The sequence below is a fragment of the Ctenopharyngodon idella genome, chromosome 24 (assembly GCF_019924925.1).
Source record: "Ctenopharyngodon idella isolate HZGC_01 chromosome 24, HZGC01, whole genome shotgun sequence".
Taxonomy (NCBI): domain Eukaryota; kingdom Metazoa; phylum Chordata; class Actinopteri; order Cypriniformes; family Xenocyprididae; genus Ctenopharyngodon; species Ctenopharyngodon idella.
Window position 1 is genome coordinate 16,670,396 of NC_067243.1, and position 18,675 is coordinate 16,689,070.

Consider the following 18,675-nt stretch of genomic DNA (forward strand, 5'->3'; position numbering starts at 1 on the left):
ATTTAAAAATAAATCTACTGAACAAAGCATGCTGATTTCATCATGTTTATTAAAATAACACTTCTCAAGCGGTACACAAGAGGAACTTCTCTCGATGCACCGCAGCTACAAATAACAATAAAATGAAAAGTACGGTACAATAAAAATGTGACATCACTTCAGTACTCATTCAGAGGAAATGCATCAAAGTGAGGCTCCACAGGTGCTCCGTTGAACAACGTGACAAAGCCAGAACGCTTAAAGACTTTAATGGAAGCATTCTTGTTTTATCGCATGATGTCGCTCAACTTGAAGGGTGTTCCAGTTGGTTGTGCTCCTTTTTATTGCCAAGTTAAACAGCAGTAGTCACACAGCACCACAAACATAGTACAATCTATGGAAGCTTGTTTCTGCCACTAAATAAAAAAATAAAAAAGGTAATTGTGACTTTTTATCTCACAATTCAGACTTTTTTTTTTTCTTGCAATTGCAAGTTGTAAACACATAATTGCAAGTTTGCCACATAATTCATCATTTTTTTCCGCCACAGAATAAAAAAAAAGGTAATTGCAACTAATTTTTCTCTCACAATTCTGACTTTTTTCTTGCAATTCAGTTTATATTTTGCAATTCTGAGTTTATATCTCACAATTCTGACTTTTTCTATGAATTGCAATGAAAAAGTCATAATTGTAAGATATACTCAGAATTGTGAGAAGAGTCGCAATTACTTACTTTTTGCTCTGTGGCATTAATATGCTTCCATAACAATCATTTCAGATACTAATCAAAGGAGTGATTACCAACTTTGAGTGTCTAATTAAATAAAAAACCTCCTTTGGTCAAGTTCTATGTGGGACAGAAAGGCATAGTGTACAAAGGTCACGTGCTGCCGCAGCGATCAGTTTTTGAGACTCGTAAGGCGGGAGAGGACTTGAAAGGCAATGTGGTCTTGGCTGACCTCTCTCTGCAGTGCTCAAGTGGCGAGTGGTGACGGGTGTGTGTGTGTGTGTGTGGGGGTCAGATGGCCGGGGACGAGGCATCGGGATCTGGATCGTAATGGTGGCTGGGCTGAGGGTGGTTGGGGAGGATGTCTAGTTCGTCCACCTGAGGCCCAGGATGCATGACCACGAGCTGGTCCTGAGGAATGTCTGCAGCGGCTGCAGCGAGGTTGGTGATGGACTTGCTTTTCACACACTGGAAATCCACATGTCGGCTTTTGCCCTCCTCTTTCTCCCAGGACATACGGATGAAGGGCCGCTGGACGTAGTTGTAAATGACCTCCGGACGCCCACCGGGTCGCTTCTTTACTTTCTCTTTGTAGGTTGGGTATCCTAAGTGCAAACACAGGTACAGCATTAACAGCAATGCTAATTAAAGGGATAGTTACAGTGGCCGAGAAAGAAAACATCAGTTTGACAGCACATGTGCTGCAAAAGTTCACAACGCAAACAAATACAGAAACGCGCTGCAAATAGCACAAATCACAACGTTTCTAGGGGACCCCAACAAGTGATGAACCTGGTTGGGACATGCTTATTGTTCAATGTACTCATCAGTGGTGTTGTCGATGACCTGAAATGTGAGTTTTTTTGTTTATTTTAACATCCTTGTCATATGTGCGTTGTGGTATTTGCAGCCCGTTTCTGTATTTGGTTGCGTTGTGAGTATTTGCAGCGCATTTCTGTATTTGATTACGTTGTGAGTATTTGCAGCGCATTTCTGTTCTTGGTTGTGTTGTATTTGCAGCACGTTTCTGTATTCGGTTGCATTGTGAGTATTTGCAGCGCATTTCTGTATTTGGTTGCGTTGTAAGTATTTGCAGCGCATTTCTGTATTTGGTTGCGTTGCGAGTATTGTTGTGGCAAATTCGATGTCTCTGTGTCCCTTCAGTTCTGGTCTCAAAGAAAAACTCTCAGAGTCGAAGTTCCAGGTCCCAGGAGTTTAACTTTATTGACAAGCAACAAAGTGAGATACCAGCTCCACATCTGAATCTCTCTAGCCAGGGCACAGTTTTCATACATTTTTCTTATCTGTTAAAACAGTGTAAGATCCACCCCTACAGTTCTTTTCCATGATCTCATTTACAGGTGCTCTCCTCCCTTTCTCTTCCTGGAGTCTCCCACGTACTCCCCAACATTTTCACTACAGTCACATCTCCAATTAAACTGCAGATGTTGCTTATGCAAGAGATAATTCTCTTTGTAAGGGTGGCCGACTGCCAACTAGTCTACATCTTTTGACTTTATCTCTCGTGGTGGATTTCTGCCAATTGATGGTCAACCCTTTCTCATAGGCAAAATGAAACATTGTATCAAAAACAATCAACACTCCCCAGAGGCAAGAAGCCTTTACATGACACCCTTAATAAATGATCTTATTCACTTCACATCCTCCTGTTGTCTTGTGGAAAACTATTAGCAAAATATGCTTAGTGGCCAAGCTAACTTCTCAGATACATCTGACCCTTACAGTCACGTAGGCCAAGAGGCCTCAAAACGCTTCTGGCTTTTATAGTTAGCAAACTAATTCTACAGTTGTTTTCTATAAGATAGATAAAATACTCTGTCAGTATTTGCAGCGCATTTCTGTATTTGGTTGCGTCGCGAGTATTAGCGGCACATTTCTGTATTTGGTCGCGTTGAGAGCATTTGCAGTGCGTTTCTGTATTTGGTTGCGTATTTACATTTGTTGTCAAACTGATCAAGATGTTTTTTCAATTTGCATGTGCTTTCTTCAGTTGCAGTGCACTGAATTCTCTTGGCCACCGTAGATAGTCCACCCAAAAATGAAAATTCTGTCCATTCTGAAGAATGTTGGTGACAATGTTTTGGTTCTCACTGACTTCCAATTGTATTTTTTGTCCACACAATGTAAATCAATGGGAAACTAAACTGTTTAGTTGCCAACATTCTTCAAAATATTTTTTATGATGTTCCACAGAAGAAAGTCATACAGGTTTAAAACAGCATTAGAGTCAAGCCTGGTTTATACTCGCCGCGTCTATCCAAGCGCAAAGGTGCATGCGGCAAAAATGACGGTGGATGGTCGTGCGCAAGACCCCATTTCACATGGTGGTGTGCACTGCATTATTTTTAACTCTGCGTGTGGCTCTGCTTCCGAAGACGCATGACTTCGAGGCGATTCTGGCCAAGCAGGTACGTCTGTACCAGCATCTTACCAGCACCAAGTTTGTCTAAATTAATAGCTTACATTTACAAAAAGAGCCTACAATAGCAGAAATAAGCCTTTTAATGAAAATAAAGGTCCATGTTTAATAAAAATGTTCATGAAATTAGAAAATATTTAATATAATATAATATCTATAAATATTGTTAAATTTAGTTTATATATATATATATATATATATATATAACAAAATAAGGGAGAAAATACAAAATGCATGTTATTTTTTATTTAGTACTGTCCTGAGTAAGATATTTTACATAAAAGATGTTTACATATAATCGACAAGACAAAAAAAATAGCTGAATTTATTAAAATAACCCCATTCATAAGTATGTGAACCATTGATTCTTAATACTGTGTGTGGTTACCTGGATGATCTACGACTGTTTTTTTGTTTTGTGATGGCTGTTGTTGAGTCTCTTGTTTGTTCTGAGCAGTTAAACTGAGCTCTGTTCTTCAGAAAAAATCCTCCAGGTCCTGCAGATTCTTCAGTTTTCCAGCATTTTTTGCATATTTGAACCCTTTACAGCAGTGACTGAATGATTTTGAGATCCATCTTTTCACACTGAGGACAACTGAGGGACTCAAACACAACTATTAAAAAAGGTTCGAACATTCACTGATGCTCCAGAAAAAAAACATGATGCATTAATAGATGGGGGGTGAAAACATTTGGAATTTGAAGATCAAGGTAAATTGTATTTAATTTGTCTTCCGGGAAACATGAAAGTAACTTCTGTTGCTTCCGAAGGGTAATACTAAATGAAAAAAATTGATATTCAAGTGAAATAAGAAAAATTTGGACCTCTTCATCCTGTTCAAAAGTTTTCACCCCCCGACTCTTAATGCATCGTGTTTCCTTCTGAAGCATCAGTCAATGTTTGAACCTTTTTTAATAGTTGTGTTTGAGTCCCTCAGTTGTCCTCAGTGTGAAAAAATGGATCTCAAAATCATTCAGTCACTGCTGTAAAAGGTTCAAATATGCAAAAAATCCTTGAGATTTTTAGCAAAACTGAAGAATCTGCAGGACCTGGAGGATTTTTTCTGAAGAACAGAGCTCAGTTTAACTGCTCAGAATAAACAAGGGACTCATGAACAACCATCACAAAACAAAAAAACAGTTGTAGATCATCCAGGTAACCACACACAGTATTAAGAATCAATGGTTCACAAACTTTTGAACTGGGTCATTTTAATAAATTCAGCTATTTTTTTGTCTTATGGATTATATGTAAACATCTTTTATGTAAAATATCTTAATCAGGACAGTACTAAATAAAAAATAACATGCATTTTGTATTATCGCTCTTATTTTGTTAAAATTCTGCACATTTTCACAGATTCTGCAAGTGGTTCACATACTTTTTCTTGCCACTGTATAATATATATATATATATAAAAAACAATTAATACAGTCAAACCAAAAATTATTTAGATATTTTTGATATATTTTTACTAGTGGGTGCAGGACACTATAGTTATAATAAAGTAAACTGACATATTATACCCAAAAATTCTTCATACAGTGGACTACCTGTAAAATTGTTACAAATTTGGAACCAAAAATTATTCAGACACTTTGACCTGACCATGTTTTGCTTAAGTGTTATCTGACATAATTAAGATTATTTTTTTCTGACACAGTTTAACTCTGAGATCTTGCCGTTTTTTTTAAAACTATAGTGAATAAACTGTATTATTGAATGAAATGTTCAAGGTGTCAGAATAAATTTAGTTTTGACATGATTCTTCGGTTCTTTTGTAGCGTGGTGAAGTGTAATAAAAACAAACATCGTCACATGTGTTTCACTTCTCACCACTGCTTCCTGATGGTTAGAGGACAATTACTCAGAGAATAGTACAACAGAACGGTGAGCATGTCATGTATAAACGCCTCATCCGTTTGGGGAGGAACACGTGCAGTATGTGTGAACAAGCTAATTTCATTTTAGGTTCATCTGAAAGCAGCCGAGTAAAAAACAGTCTCTTACCTTCAATGCCTAATCGAATTTTTTTCAGTCCTCTCTCCTTCAGAACCGACTTGGCAACGTCTCGGTTTTCAATGTATTTGAAGAACCGGTATAGTTTTGTGCTGTATATAACTGTGGTACACAAAGACACAAAACCATTATGTCCTTGGGTGCAAAAATGACACATAATCCTACAAATACATTCCTAACAAAGCAACATTGATCTTTGATAGATCCATTTTTTTCTGGCTCAAGACAAAAAACTCACCCTTCCCTATATTAGCATGTTGCTAGTTTTTGCTTCTAAATCAGGGGTGTCAAACTCTTTTTAGGTTAGCGAAAAAACTATTATTAGATTTTTAAAATAATGCTTTATTTAATATTTTTTTATTAGTGATGCACCTATTTTTATTTTTCATGGCCAATTCCAATTTTTTAGAAGCAAATTGGCTGATTCTGATACTGGTTGCAGATTTTTTTTAAAGCTTGTTTATTTGTTCAAAAAATATGTGTAGCTCTTTGATATTAGAGGCAAACACTGCATTTTTGTCACAATCCCAACAAAGATGTTATGCGCATGAGCAGTTGTTTTTAATTTAAATTATTGTATAATTTCAAGATTAACAGCAAAAACAGCGTGGTCTGACTTTAGCTTTGTGAAATTATGCTACATAAGACACCTGCACAAAACAAAATCAGCAGACGGGCTGAATGAAAATGCAAATTCACTCTCTGACAGTAGGTGGCGCTTATGGACCAGCAGTGACATAGCGTTTCCATGGTTCCAGCAGCACTTTTCGATAAATAGGCTACTACTTTATATGGAGATAAGAGGAAAAGCCATCAAAACTTTTCTGAAGACATTTCCCTTCAGAGATACATTCATATCAACCCCAGTTTAATATTTATATTATTCTTCCTATTTTTCACGAACAGTGAGCTTGTGCACGGTAGAGTAATTTCTCTGCTGGCGCGTCTCTTCTCCTCGTCCGTGTTCAGCGTGTGCCTGTGTTAACGTCCTGTTTACAGACTTTTTAAATATTTCCACACAAAGAAAATTTTGGGAAATTAAGCACTTTGTTTGCAAGCCCGGAATAAAGATTAACCAAAATAAAACTAAAAAACGTTTGGATTTATGAGCAGTGGACTAGTGCATCTCTATTTTTTTTTTTAATTATAGTTCAAATCATCCCACAGGCCGGATTGGACACCTTTGTGGGCCGCATTCGGCCCGCATGTTTGACACCCCTGTTCTAAATCATAAAAAAAATCATAACAACACACAAGGTATCATTCATTCCTGTACAAATCCTTGGGTTAAGGGTGTTCAAAAACAACGAACAATCATTTCTTATAAATTAGCTGAGAAATGACCCATAATGCAGCAGCACTGTGATTGACAAATAGGTAATAGTGTGTAATTGAGGTGCAGGTGAAGTAAACTGACTCTGTGAGTATTCCTCTCCCATCTGCGGCGGATACTCCTCATCCCAGTCGACCACGTCGTCATCCGTCAGCACCACCACATGACACTCCCTCTCTCCGCTCTGAGCGCTGGCCACCATCAGAGGCAGCACCATCTCCTCCAGATAGAACTCAAACTGCCGCCGGGCGCCATCATTAGACAGCTCATGCATGAGTGCACCTGCAGTTGACATGTTTCAGAGTGTTATTCAGTTCATCTCTTTACAATTCGGAAGCACTGACTCACTAATTCAATTTAGTCATATAATGACATACACGATACTTTAAAAAAATAAAAAATAAAAAAAAGCCATAGCATAAATGCTAACAATGTAAACAGTTCACACTAACAGCATCCAGTGACCCATATCTAGCAATCACACTGACCTACTTCTGCTCTCTCACATCTACCATCCTCTGACATCCGAAATGCTCGGAATAATGTCCAGTTTCCCCGTTGCTGTGACAATCAGAGGATTTCAAGCACAAAAAGACGAATCCGTTTAGTGCATTTGTCATGTTAATGAGTACTCACTGAGGTCTCTGCACTTGATGGTGCTGTAGTCGAAGGCGATGCAAAGGTAGTCACATGCCTCTCTCAGCTCCGGGATGGATATCCCATCAGGGCAGCGGATTATCCCTGATTTGTAGTAATCCTGCCGGTTAAAAGGGAGAGACGCAGAGGAAAAACAAACAGGCGGCCATTACTGAAGCAGCACTTATTCCAAAGAGAAGCAAATGGCTCCGATGCCAGAAACACACACACACACACACCCCCTGCTTTTCCCACTCTTCACACGCACTGATCCATTTAAAGCCAGCCAAATGTGGAAAGTGCTCAGCATACAAACAGCATGAAGACGCTGAACAAAACACTTCACCGAAAAAAGAGAAAGGTTCAATATGGCTGTTATTTCTGTAGTGCTGTCTAATCTGTCCTGATTTTTCCACTGAGCTGAGCCTCATGGTAGAAGCTTAACCCATTCAATGCCACAGAGATGGGATTATATGGAATGCAATGGATGTCCAAATAATGCTGGCTGTGACATTCACCTAAAATCCAGCTTATTATCATATGTGGCCATTTTTGTTTGTTTGTTTTACTTTTAGAAAAGACCATTATACAACGTAAGATACTCTACATAAAATGTCAATTTTAAATATGTAAATATATTTTGTTATATATTATATATATATATATATATATATATATATATATATATATATATATATATATATATATATATATATATATATATATACACACACACACAGTCAAACCAAAATTTATTCAGACACCTTGAACATTTCATTCATTAATACAGTTTATTCACTATAGTTAAAAAAAAAAAAAAAAAAAGGTAATAAAATACGATAAGATAATAATTTTTGGTTATATATATATATTTTTTTTTTTTTATATAAAAAATAATTACATAAAATAATTCTACAATATAAAATTGTATATATTTTACATATTTATAGTTTATATAAAATTGCAAATGTACTTTTCTTTAATGTGACAATCCTGAGAATAAGAAACTTATTTACTATCATAATTATTATTACAATTATCAATATATTATTCATACAAAACTTTACACAATACTATGCTAACTTTCAGATGCACTAAAACCTCTGAAAACCTCATGAAAATAGCATTATGTGGGGGAATTTCAGCAAAGCAAAAAAGAAATTCAGGGTATATGCAATATTACCTGTTTAAATTAATCCCATTTAAAAGCATCGCCGCTACAACCATTGAAACACCGCTTTTTACATTTATAAAATTTATAAAAGTTACACTTTTATAACTTTTTATAAACTCAAACAATTAGGGCTTACTGCAAGAGACTTCACCAGCCCTGAATGTTTCCATTATTATACAGAATACCTCTGTATATTTTATAAGGACTATGCAATAAATGGTTATATTTATATATAATTAATTATTTATTTGTAGAATATCTGTCAGTTAACAAAGTGCTGCATTTAGTGTCCATCTGTATGATAGTCGTGAATATAAACAACTTGTTCAGACAACCCACAACCAGTCGATCTTGAAAATTTGTAGTTTTGTACTCATAATATAAAACCCCTGCAATTTTATCAAGACTAATAATCATCCGGAATCAGAAAAATTCATTTTCTTAAACATGAACTGATTTCAAGGTCAGTAAAGTGATCAGGCCAGAAAGGGGGACAAAACACTTTGAAGATAATAAAAAGAAACCAGAAAACGTTCTGCTGAGTTGCCATTTCTATATGTGAAATACATCTGCAAAAAACTTTAACAAAACAGTATGCTTTGTGCTGAAGTCATGTGAATTTTGATACTGCAGTCTAATCCAGCACTTAATCAATATGCGGTATACTAGGCCAAAGAGATATTTAAAACCTCAATACAGCATTTAAAGCATAGTGCACTCACCAAAATGGCTCTGAACATGGTGGAGCTGATTCCCTCAGCAACCTCATACTCTCCCTTTTCATTAGGACGTGTGAAGTTGTGTTCCCGTCCAGATCCGAACATCCTTTAAGACAACGCCCACCAGTTACATATTACAACACTGATGCAATATGACAAATTGAATGATTATATTTAAAGTTGCAGTCCGTAGGTTTTGCCTCTTTGTCACAATCTCTGTTTGAAACCTGCAATTGCAGTTATATGCGGAATTATCATCTTTACGTGGGTTGTGCATCGGCACGGCTCCTCAGCGCAGATGAATCTAATGTTTGCTGTCACCACATCGGTGTGGATACTGTACTTTGGAATCAGATTCTACATCTAGGAAGTATGACCAAAATAAGAATTTTCACCGGAAAATGTCTTCTGAACAAGTAAGTAACACATCTGCCACTTTTGTTCTGACCAACTGAGGAAAAAAAGCATTACAATAAATCGCGCTACCAATGGTGATTAAATCTAACGACTGCTTGGCTCATATCACATCAAACCGTGCAAATTATTATTATTGTTATACTTTGTTCTCACATTGTTAATGTTAACAACATCAGCATTGAGTGACTATGTGTATTCAGTGTGTATTAGCATTACAAGATTTCAATTTCAGTAGTCTAATCTCTAACGTTAATTTGTCATACCATACAATCCGCTATCAAAATGATAAGTTTAATTGTTCCAGCTGCTGTGAGAAAAATCTATAAATGATCCATCACCTGCAGCATCCTCACATGATATAGCCTACTAGCTGGGACTCCTTCTTTAAGTAAACAGACGTGACGTAATGACGCAAAGACGAATGGCGGCATGCTCGAATTTCCAGTGGAAACCTACCAGTACCACCCAAATTATAAAACATTATTACAAGCTTACCGTTGTGAATCGGGCTAAGGTAAGGAGATCGTTTTGAACACTGGCTGGTTATGTACTTGCTCAAAAATTGATTTTGGAACATTTTTAACCAAAAAAAAAAACTTATGGACTGCAGCTTTAAGTAATAACGAACAGACAAAATTGAAAGAGGTGACCGAAGTTGATCCTAACCTGCCGAGCATAGTGTTGGGTTGGGCAGTGAAGATGGATGGGTCGACAACAAAACGTGTGTTATCTACAATCAGAGTGACTCTCTCTGCAGTCCTCAAACTGCGGGGTCCCTCCTTGACGTTTTCGCACACGTAGATCATGTCAGAGCTGTGGGTTTTACCGTGGGAGTCGCCATAGAACAGGCTGGAGGTGCATAATTTCTGAGGCCTGGGACTCGTGGAGAGCGATGAGCAGCCAGAATCCCGTTCACGGTCTGAGGAATCAACGCGACAGTTAGACAGGCGTCAAACAATATCAAGTAAACCTTGCCAGTACAGACTTCAGTAGGAGTCAGCATCAGTAAGAGTTAAGGCCAATTCACACTTCATTGACAGACAGCGACCAACGCGGAAAATCACCAGATTGCAGTACATTCCACGACCCGAAGCGCAGATTCAAGAAGTTTAATCGACGAAAACAAGCTCCGACAGACGCCAAGAGACGCTGAAAAAAAACGGTCTGTTGCTTCTGTTGGCGTCTTTCAGTGTAGTGTGAATTGGACTTTATAAACTGTAATTGTACACAAACAATAAATTAATTCAGGGACAATTTTGCATAGTTGTAGCAAGAGATTACAATAATCTAATGAATTAATTATTAAATTAATAAATAAATAAAATTTGATGACCATTCAAAAGTTTGGGGTCGGTAAGTTTTTCTTTTTTTATAAATTAATACTTATTGATCAAAAGTGACAAACACATTTAATGTTACAAAAATATCTATTTCAATATCGGTTTAAAATAAATGCTGGTCTTTTAAACTTTCTATTGATTAAATACTTTTTTTATTAAAAATTGTATTACAATTTCCACAAAAATATTAAGCAGCACAATGGTTTTCAACACTGATGATAATAATAAATGTTTCTTGAGCAGCAAATTAGCATATTAGAATGATTTCTGAAGGATCATGTGACACTGAAGACTGGAGTACTGATGCTTACATTTTAAATTAAAATACTTCAACAGAAAAGAGTTATTTTAAAATTGTATTGATATTTTAAATTACTATTTTGACCAAATAAATGCAGCCTTAAGTGAGCATAAGGTACATATATACAGTCAAACCAAAATTTATTCAGACACCTTGAACATTTTATTCGCTATAGTTTAAAAAGGAATAGTAATAAAATATGACAAGATCTCAGAGTTAAACTGTGTCAGAAAAAATGAATCTTAATTATGTCAGAAAACACTTAAGCAAAACATGGTCAGGTCAAAGTGTCTGAAAATTTTTTGGGTATAATATGTCATAGTTTACTTTATTTTGCTATCCTCACTTACATAAATCAACTATAGTGTCCTGCACCCACTAGTAAAAAATATATCAAAAAAATAAAAAATGTCTGAATAATTTTTGGTTTGACTGTATATATAATATATATATATATATATATATATATATATATATATATATATATATATTCGTTGCAAACTGTACGGTACGGAAGTCACGGTTCGGTTCATGCAGTTAGACAACGAATACAGTCAGTCACAAGTAGAGTTATCAAAAGTACCGACTTCGGTACCTATCGGTACTGAAATTTTAAAAATGTGACTCTTTGAGAGCTGTTGAGTGGATTCGTAAACACCTCTGATTGGCCATTGTGTTCATGCACTCAACAGATATGTCTGTGATTGGCTTCAATGATCAACGCGCTGCAGCGTTTGAAAGCACACGGAAGTGTTTGAATTTAGAAAGCGTTTTAAAAGCGCGAGCGGGAGCGCTTGAAAGCAGGCGTCTATCAGCAGACTGGTCCGCGATAGATGCCTGCTTTCAAATGCACCCGTGTGTATCTGTGTAAGCGCTCGGTGAAGAGCGTCATTGATGACTTTTTACTACGTTTTTACAGCGTTGATCACTGAAGCCAATCACAGACATATCAGATGAGCGCATCAACACAATGGCCAATCAGAGTTGTTTACGAATCCACTCAACAGTGCTCAAAGTGTCACATTTTTTAAATCTCAGTACCGACTAGGCACCGAAGTTGGTACTTTTGACAACTCTAGACACAGGCAATACACACTCCAATCCAGAACGGGACGCGTGCAGTAATTCAACTGCCACAACAGGAAAACGAGCAGAAGAACAACAGCGCATACGCAAATGACAGTTGATATATGATTAATTTTAGAATAACATAAGAAATATATATTGATAGAGTTTGTCATGAAACTCAAATGCATTTCAAATGGTACAAACTGAGGAAGCCAAAACTCACCAGTGAGGTGCTGGCGTATGGGTGAGGTGACGTTCCTGATGCAGGGGGTCAGCTGTCCTTCACCTCTCTCATGTGAAGAATCCCTAGAGCGATCTCCAGAACGTCGCCTCTCCCTGGGGTGGTCCAGGGGTCCTCCTCCGCTTGCTCCGTGCAGACTCATTCTCACCAGCTCACCCTCCAGCTGAGCTCCACGCGGCTGACCACTGCCAGAAAAAGCCAACACACAGTCAGATACACACGTGAGCATTCGACTGCTGAGGGAGGGGTGGTCCGAGTGCATCTCCGCAACGTGAGGAACTCAGCAAGCGCTCACAATAAACTTGGATGAACTCTGGGCTCTAAAAGAGATGTAGAGTGCAAGAAGTGTGACGACAGCAAAGCGCAATTTCTCACTGCTCTCTAAAAACCTGCTGTATAAAACAAAAAGACACTTTCAGCACAGCCTCATATGTCAATAAGTCACTCTATTGACCCGTGTAATCACAGATGATTCATTCCCATTTGTCTTTATTTTATTCACCTCACGTGCTGTGCTTGTGAGGAAAAAGTCACTGAGTTTAATTTTAACCTAATCCCTTCAGGCGATTTTTAATACATTAAAAATTCAATACTTCTTATAATTGAATTTGGAAATCCAGGTCAAAAATTGTGCTGAAAAAAATATAAGCATTTTTTTTTTAATAATAAAACTGAACTATGTTAGGTTACAAGATTAAGATAATAATAAACATATAATAAGCTGTAAAATATAAATAAATCCTTTATAAACACAGACCGTATCATTTAAAACCTCCAGACTTCCTATGCCCAGACCAGGTGCTGTTATTTTTTTTTCTTGCACTAATACTCATTCCCCAGGGTGCTGAACAGGATCATTACAAGACAGATGCCCTTGAAGCAAGGAGACTGTAGTACAGCATAAACCAAAGCAGAAAACACAGTTTGCACAGGTCTTCGCACAGGGCAGATTTGCCTCTTTTTTTCCCCGCACTGAAAAAAACATAAAGGGTTCATTGAAGCGTGCACAGGCAGAATATTCTCTTTGAATAAATGATTAATAGGCTGGAAATAGGGCTTGAGCTATCCCAGGAAAAGTGCTGCCCAATATGGACCCCTCGATTCATTTTGACTGTCATGACTGTATCAGCCAAGAGCTTTGTGACCCCATTAACCAACCCAAGCGTGACCAGTGCCCACGGCACCACCAGACTCAACAGCAGCTACAAATTCAATAAGTTGTGCTGCATCTGTTTTGCTGCAAGTTAAATTATTCCACCTGCTGCAGAGCACACATACAAAGACATATAGTACTCTACTGATAGAAATTAATAAAGTCACGACTGTTTTTACTATTCAATGTAAAGTGTGGTCACATGCTTTGAGCATGCAAAATTGCTCTATAATTAAATTCAGTATGCGAAGTTTAGATGCTTTAATGGTCAAATGTCTTTTGGGAATCTTTAACTTCTTTGCATGTGCTTGTGTCATGAATATGAATAGAAATTGAATGGAGCGTAAAGTCTAGTGTGTCCTTTACAGTCCCTATCAGACATAGAAATTTTACAGAAACTAACTTTTCTATTTAATCTAAAAACACAGACAAAATGGTCTCTAAAGAACTGCACAGTGTTTACAGATAAAGTAACCTGTTTCATGTATTGTTTGCATAATTATTGATAACAATTTATTCTACTATATATACTAATATATATATATATATATAAATAATTACAATATTTACATATATAATGCCATAAATAATATTGATAATATTCTGTATTATCTATACACATAATATATATATATAGATAAAACAAAATAATATAAATACACATATATATATATATATATATATATATAAAACTCTTAAACAGAATAAAAAATAAATAATTAAAATACAATAAATAGAACATAATATATAAAATAATATGAGATAATGAATAATAATTTGTATTATTATATTATCTTAAATAATAATAATAATAATATTATTACTACTAATATTGTTATTATACATAAGGTTTTTGTATGTATAAACTGCAGTTTTATTGCTATAGTCTAAAAATTATTTAATTGTGCAAAACAGAATACATAATTAAACAACTCATGAGATAATACAATGTAGCAAATAAAATAATAGTATAATATTAATAATAGTTATTATTATATTATTACTATTTTATTATAGTAATATGAATAAAAAATATAATATCAATAAATTAATAATAATAAAATTATATATTATGATGATGATTATTCAATAAAAAAGATTATTACTAACATTATCATCATAATTAAATCATTATTATACATACAAACCGCACATTGTTTCATTGTTATTACAGTAAAAAGTGCAAAACAGGATAAATGCTTAAAATAATGGTTTTGGATATCGCTTATAAGACACTTAAAATACAACAAAATCATCGGTTTCGTTTGTTAAAAAAATAAATAACAGTTGACCTCTGGCTGCAATGCAAACCATTGTACTACCAACACTTCTCAGCAGCTTCCTCACTCCTGCTATCTGATTGATATTTTAGCACAGCCATTAATGTGATGGTGAAACCTGAACTTCAGCTGCACCCTTTAAGTAGCATCTGAGCAGTCTGACGATTCCCTAAGCAGCTCACCCAGACATTCATTCAGCTCACAGGACACACTCATTCAGCGTATTGTGCTGCGTAGAGATTATTTCATGCATCATATCCACAATCCTCAGCAATATAATTACAAGTCAAGATCTTGTTTTGCTTCTCTATTGCATCAGCTCAGAAATGTGCCAGGCAGAAGTATCCCACAATGAATTTGAATGATGGCATGTCTGTGGTGTCGTCCCCTGACCCCTTAGGGGACAAGATCATGTTCTTGACAAGCCAAGCCAATTGATGATCTGTCCTTCTGCATGTCAATCACCACAGATATTTTTTTTTTTTTTTTAAAGACAAAAAAAATGCATTTTAACTTGACTTTTGTTCCAAGTAACTAAGGGCGCACAATCCATTCTGTTACTTACAGAGAAAGTAGCATCAATAATTCAGTATACTGCTGACACCGCTCCTCTAATGTTAAACAGCAAGACAATGCGTTCCTGAAGGGCACTGCATGCAGATATGGTTAAAATGACGCATACAACTCATTTCTAAACGATAGAATATTTAATGAGGGAACTGCATCGGGAATAGTCTCCATAAATAAGACTTATTCCTTTTCTTATATCCTCAAGACTTTCTTAAGCAAAACACCCTCTTTTGAGATTCATTCATAGAGTGAAGCGCGTGTACGTACCCGCCTGTCTTTAAAACAAAGCAGCAGGGCAGCAGCTGATGAATGAACGCACAAAGGACGCGCGCTCCTTCGCACAACGAGGGCTTGCCAGGCGACTTAGCATCCTCGGGCATTACTTTCAAACTTCAGCATAATGCGAGCACTCCGGTGTAACTTATTCGCTGCGAACACAGCCTCCAAATGCTGTTCTCCGGAAAGAAAGGACGCCCTCAGGTAGCATCGGCGCGAGACACGGCAGGACGGTAGCATAGTAACCTGACGGAGACGCTTGCGCGAGCATGAATGGCTGGTCCCTTTTTCCGCTACTGTGGCACGCGGAGGCTGCCTCGATGACGTAGCCCGACCCTTATAATATCTCCTGATACTGTAGATTCTCTCACGCACGATAACACAATAGGCTGATGAAAGAAACAGCGTGATAGGATGGAGCGCGGCAGTCATGCCAATGGAAAATGAACTCGGTGAACCTCTCCGCAACCGTACGAGCGAGTCGACAAGGAAGTTAAAAGTGTTAAACAAGACTTAGCCTTTATTATTATGACCCTTCTGTCCTGAGTATAGTACTAAGCTAATTTTAAGGTGAAGAAAAGGTAGGTGTTGTAATGAACATTTTGCAATGAGGTAAAATCAATCAAAATATTCGTTTGATATCATATCAAAGTAACCTTTTTAATAACCTTTAACAATAAATGGTGTGCTCGCATAATGTATATATATATATATATATATATATATATATATATATATATGTATATATATATATATCTCTTTTATTTAATTTATAAACAAAAGCTTTAATGGCCATTGTTTCCGATTATCTTACAAGCTGTCGATTTCTCAACGGCCAGCAGATGGCGCTGACACACAAAGCCGTACAAGTTGTACATTATGTACAGAGGTGCTCTCAATCCTATTTCCTAATTTTAAAAAAGATTAGTATAGTAGTACCTTTAAAAAGAAGCATGAAAATAAAATAAAAGTTTAAAATCATGTACACTCATATCAGTTATGTAATAACAGCTGTTTAATTTTACATGGAGCGGGTCAGCAACACGATGAGAAGAAACCAGATGAATACTACCGGCTTTACACTCTGTTTCTGAACATTTGCTTGTATAGTGACTGTGAATAGTGCATTTGGAATTGCCAAATTAGTGCTTTTGTATGAAGCAGCATGAAAGATGACCATATCAGCCAGCGCTGACAAACAAACGATTATTGATTACAGTTCACTGCACACTTAAGTAAAATTATGCAAGTTGTGTTGCCCAGGAGCTAAACTGTACTATAATATACTACAAACAGACCCTCATGAAACAAGCACAGCAGATATGATATTAAAGGCTGTAATCTTCCTCATAATACATATGTGAAGTTCCCATATTGCATAATGCAAAGTTCTCTATAGAAATCAATATACACTAGTGTTGTCAAAAGTACTGACTTCAATAGCATTGATCACTGTAGCCAATCACAGACATATCTGTTTAGCGCGTGAACACAATGGCCAATCAGGTGTTTAAGAATCCGCTCAACAGCACTCAAAGCATCACATTTTTAAAATTTCAGTACCGACTTGGCACCGAAGTCGGTGCTTTTGACAACTCTAATATACACAATGAAACAACCACCAGCATGATGCATTTATTATAAACTAGGACTGGGTATTGACACAAAATTCACGAAACAATGTTATTCAAATTCACAAGCTCTTGTTTTGATTCGATTTCAATTTAATATTGATCGGGTACAGTACATGTCAATATTTCTTAAGGAAAACTATTTTAAAATAACATGCAATTTTCATGATCCTTCTTATCTTGTTAAAATGATTAACATTTTTGCATATTCTGCAAGGGGTATGTAAACTTTTGAGCTCAACTGTATATGAAGTTCCTTTATTATTCATCATAATGCAAAGTTCCCTATAGAAATCAATATACACATTGAAACAACCAGCATGTTGCATTTAATATAACAAACTATGCTGGGTATTGACACAAATTTCACGAAATGATGCAATTCCAATTCACAAGCTCCTGATTCGATTTCGATTTGATATTGATTATATATTATCAACGTCAATTTCTCTTAAGGAAAACAATCTTACAACTAATGCTGTAAATTATACAGGAAACCCTGTCAGTTGGTACATTATTAAAAGTTCAAATTCAATTGCTATTTATTTTTAGATACAATAATCAACACTCAATTAAAAACTTGGGTGTTGTATAAAAACAATAAAATTGCGTTTAAAATGCAGTTTTTATATCAGTTTTTAATTATATAACAGTCGGGTTTTAGAAGTTTTTTCATTTTCTCCAATGGAAAATTGATTTTTAACAATAACTTATAAACCTTTAAAAACAGACCTACTGTGAGCTACGAGGTTGTTAATCCATGGCATTTGCTTTTGATGAAAGCTTTTCCGCTTATTTTTTCCGCTTATTTTTAAAATAATCATGTTTAACTGCAGAATTCCTGGTGAAACACTACATTACTCATGATGCTGTACAGAAAATTACACCAATCAGAGTTGAAAAAGCAACAGCATAGCTCTTTAGCTCCGCCCACTACCATGAAGCACTGCGAACAACGTAATTGAGTTGATCTCTCACGCCCTCAAAATACATAAATGTTTGTATATATATATGCATATTTTGCAAAAAACTTAAAATATATTGTTTATATAAAATCAACATTTGTAAATGAGCAGTTTTATATTTCTCCATGGTTTTTAATTCGATTATGCTGTTCGCAAAGCTTCATGGGATTGTAGTTCTTTACCTCACTAAATCCGTTAAGTACACAGTCTTGCACCTTTGTCTTTTTATCCAATTTTAAAACCTTTTTTGCTTCAAATTAAAGATCGTAATTGATTGCTGATTGGCTTGGTTCATGGCTTATCCACATATTCAATTCCAAATGCATCTGATGGTGCAGTGTTTACTGTAGTAACTAGACAAACTATTGGAAATCCATGCAGCAGGTGGACACTCCTATGATCT

General features: G+C 36.1%; 1 protein-coding gene across 4 annotated transcripts in view; it reads right to left on the bottom strand.

Annotated features, from left to right (window-relative positions):
- Positions 1-31: 31 nt before the first annotated feature.
- The window catches only part of btbd10a (BTB (POZ) domain containing 10a), a 19,667-nt gene continuing 1,023 nt past the window's right edge, over positions 32-18,675 (bottom strand). Inside the window, exons 1-9 of one of the 4 annotated variants that reach the window (XM_051884690.1) lie at positions 15,668-15,987; positions 12,380-12,582; positions 10,114-10,366; positions 9,034-9,136; positions 7,196-7,258; positions 6,990-7,062; positions 6,586-6,783; positions 5,160-5,270; positions 32-1,313 (exon numbers count right to left, since the gene is read on the bottom strand). In XM_051884690.1, the coding sequence (XP_051740650.1) occupies positions 1,000-1,313; positions 5,160-5,270; positions 6,586-6,783; positions 6,990-7,062; positions 7,196-7,258; positions 9,034-9,136; positions 10,114-10,366; positions 12,380-12,582; positions 15,668-15,780 (1,431 nt within the window). In that variant the 5' untranslated portion in view covers positions 15,781-15,987 and the 3' untranslated portion in view covers positions 32-999. Of the gene's footprint in view, positions 1,314-5,159; positions 5,271-6,585; positions 6,784-6,989; positions 7,063-7,137; positions 7,259-9,033; positions 9,137-10,113; positions 10,367-12,379; positions 12,583-15,667; positions 15,988-18,675 lie in introns of those variants that run through there. The other 3 variants (XM_051884691.1, XM_051884693.1, XM_051884694.1) reach the window with 3 other exon arrangements.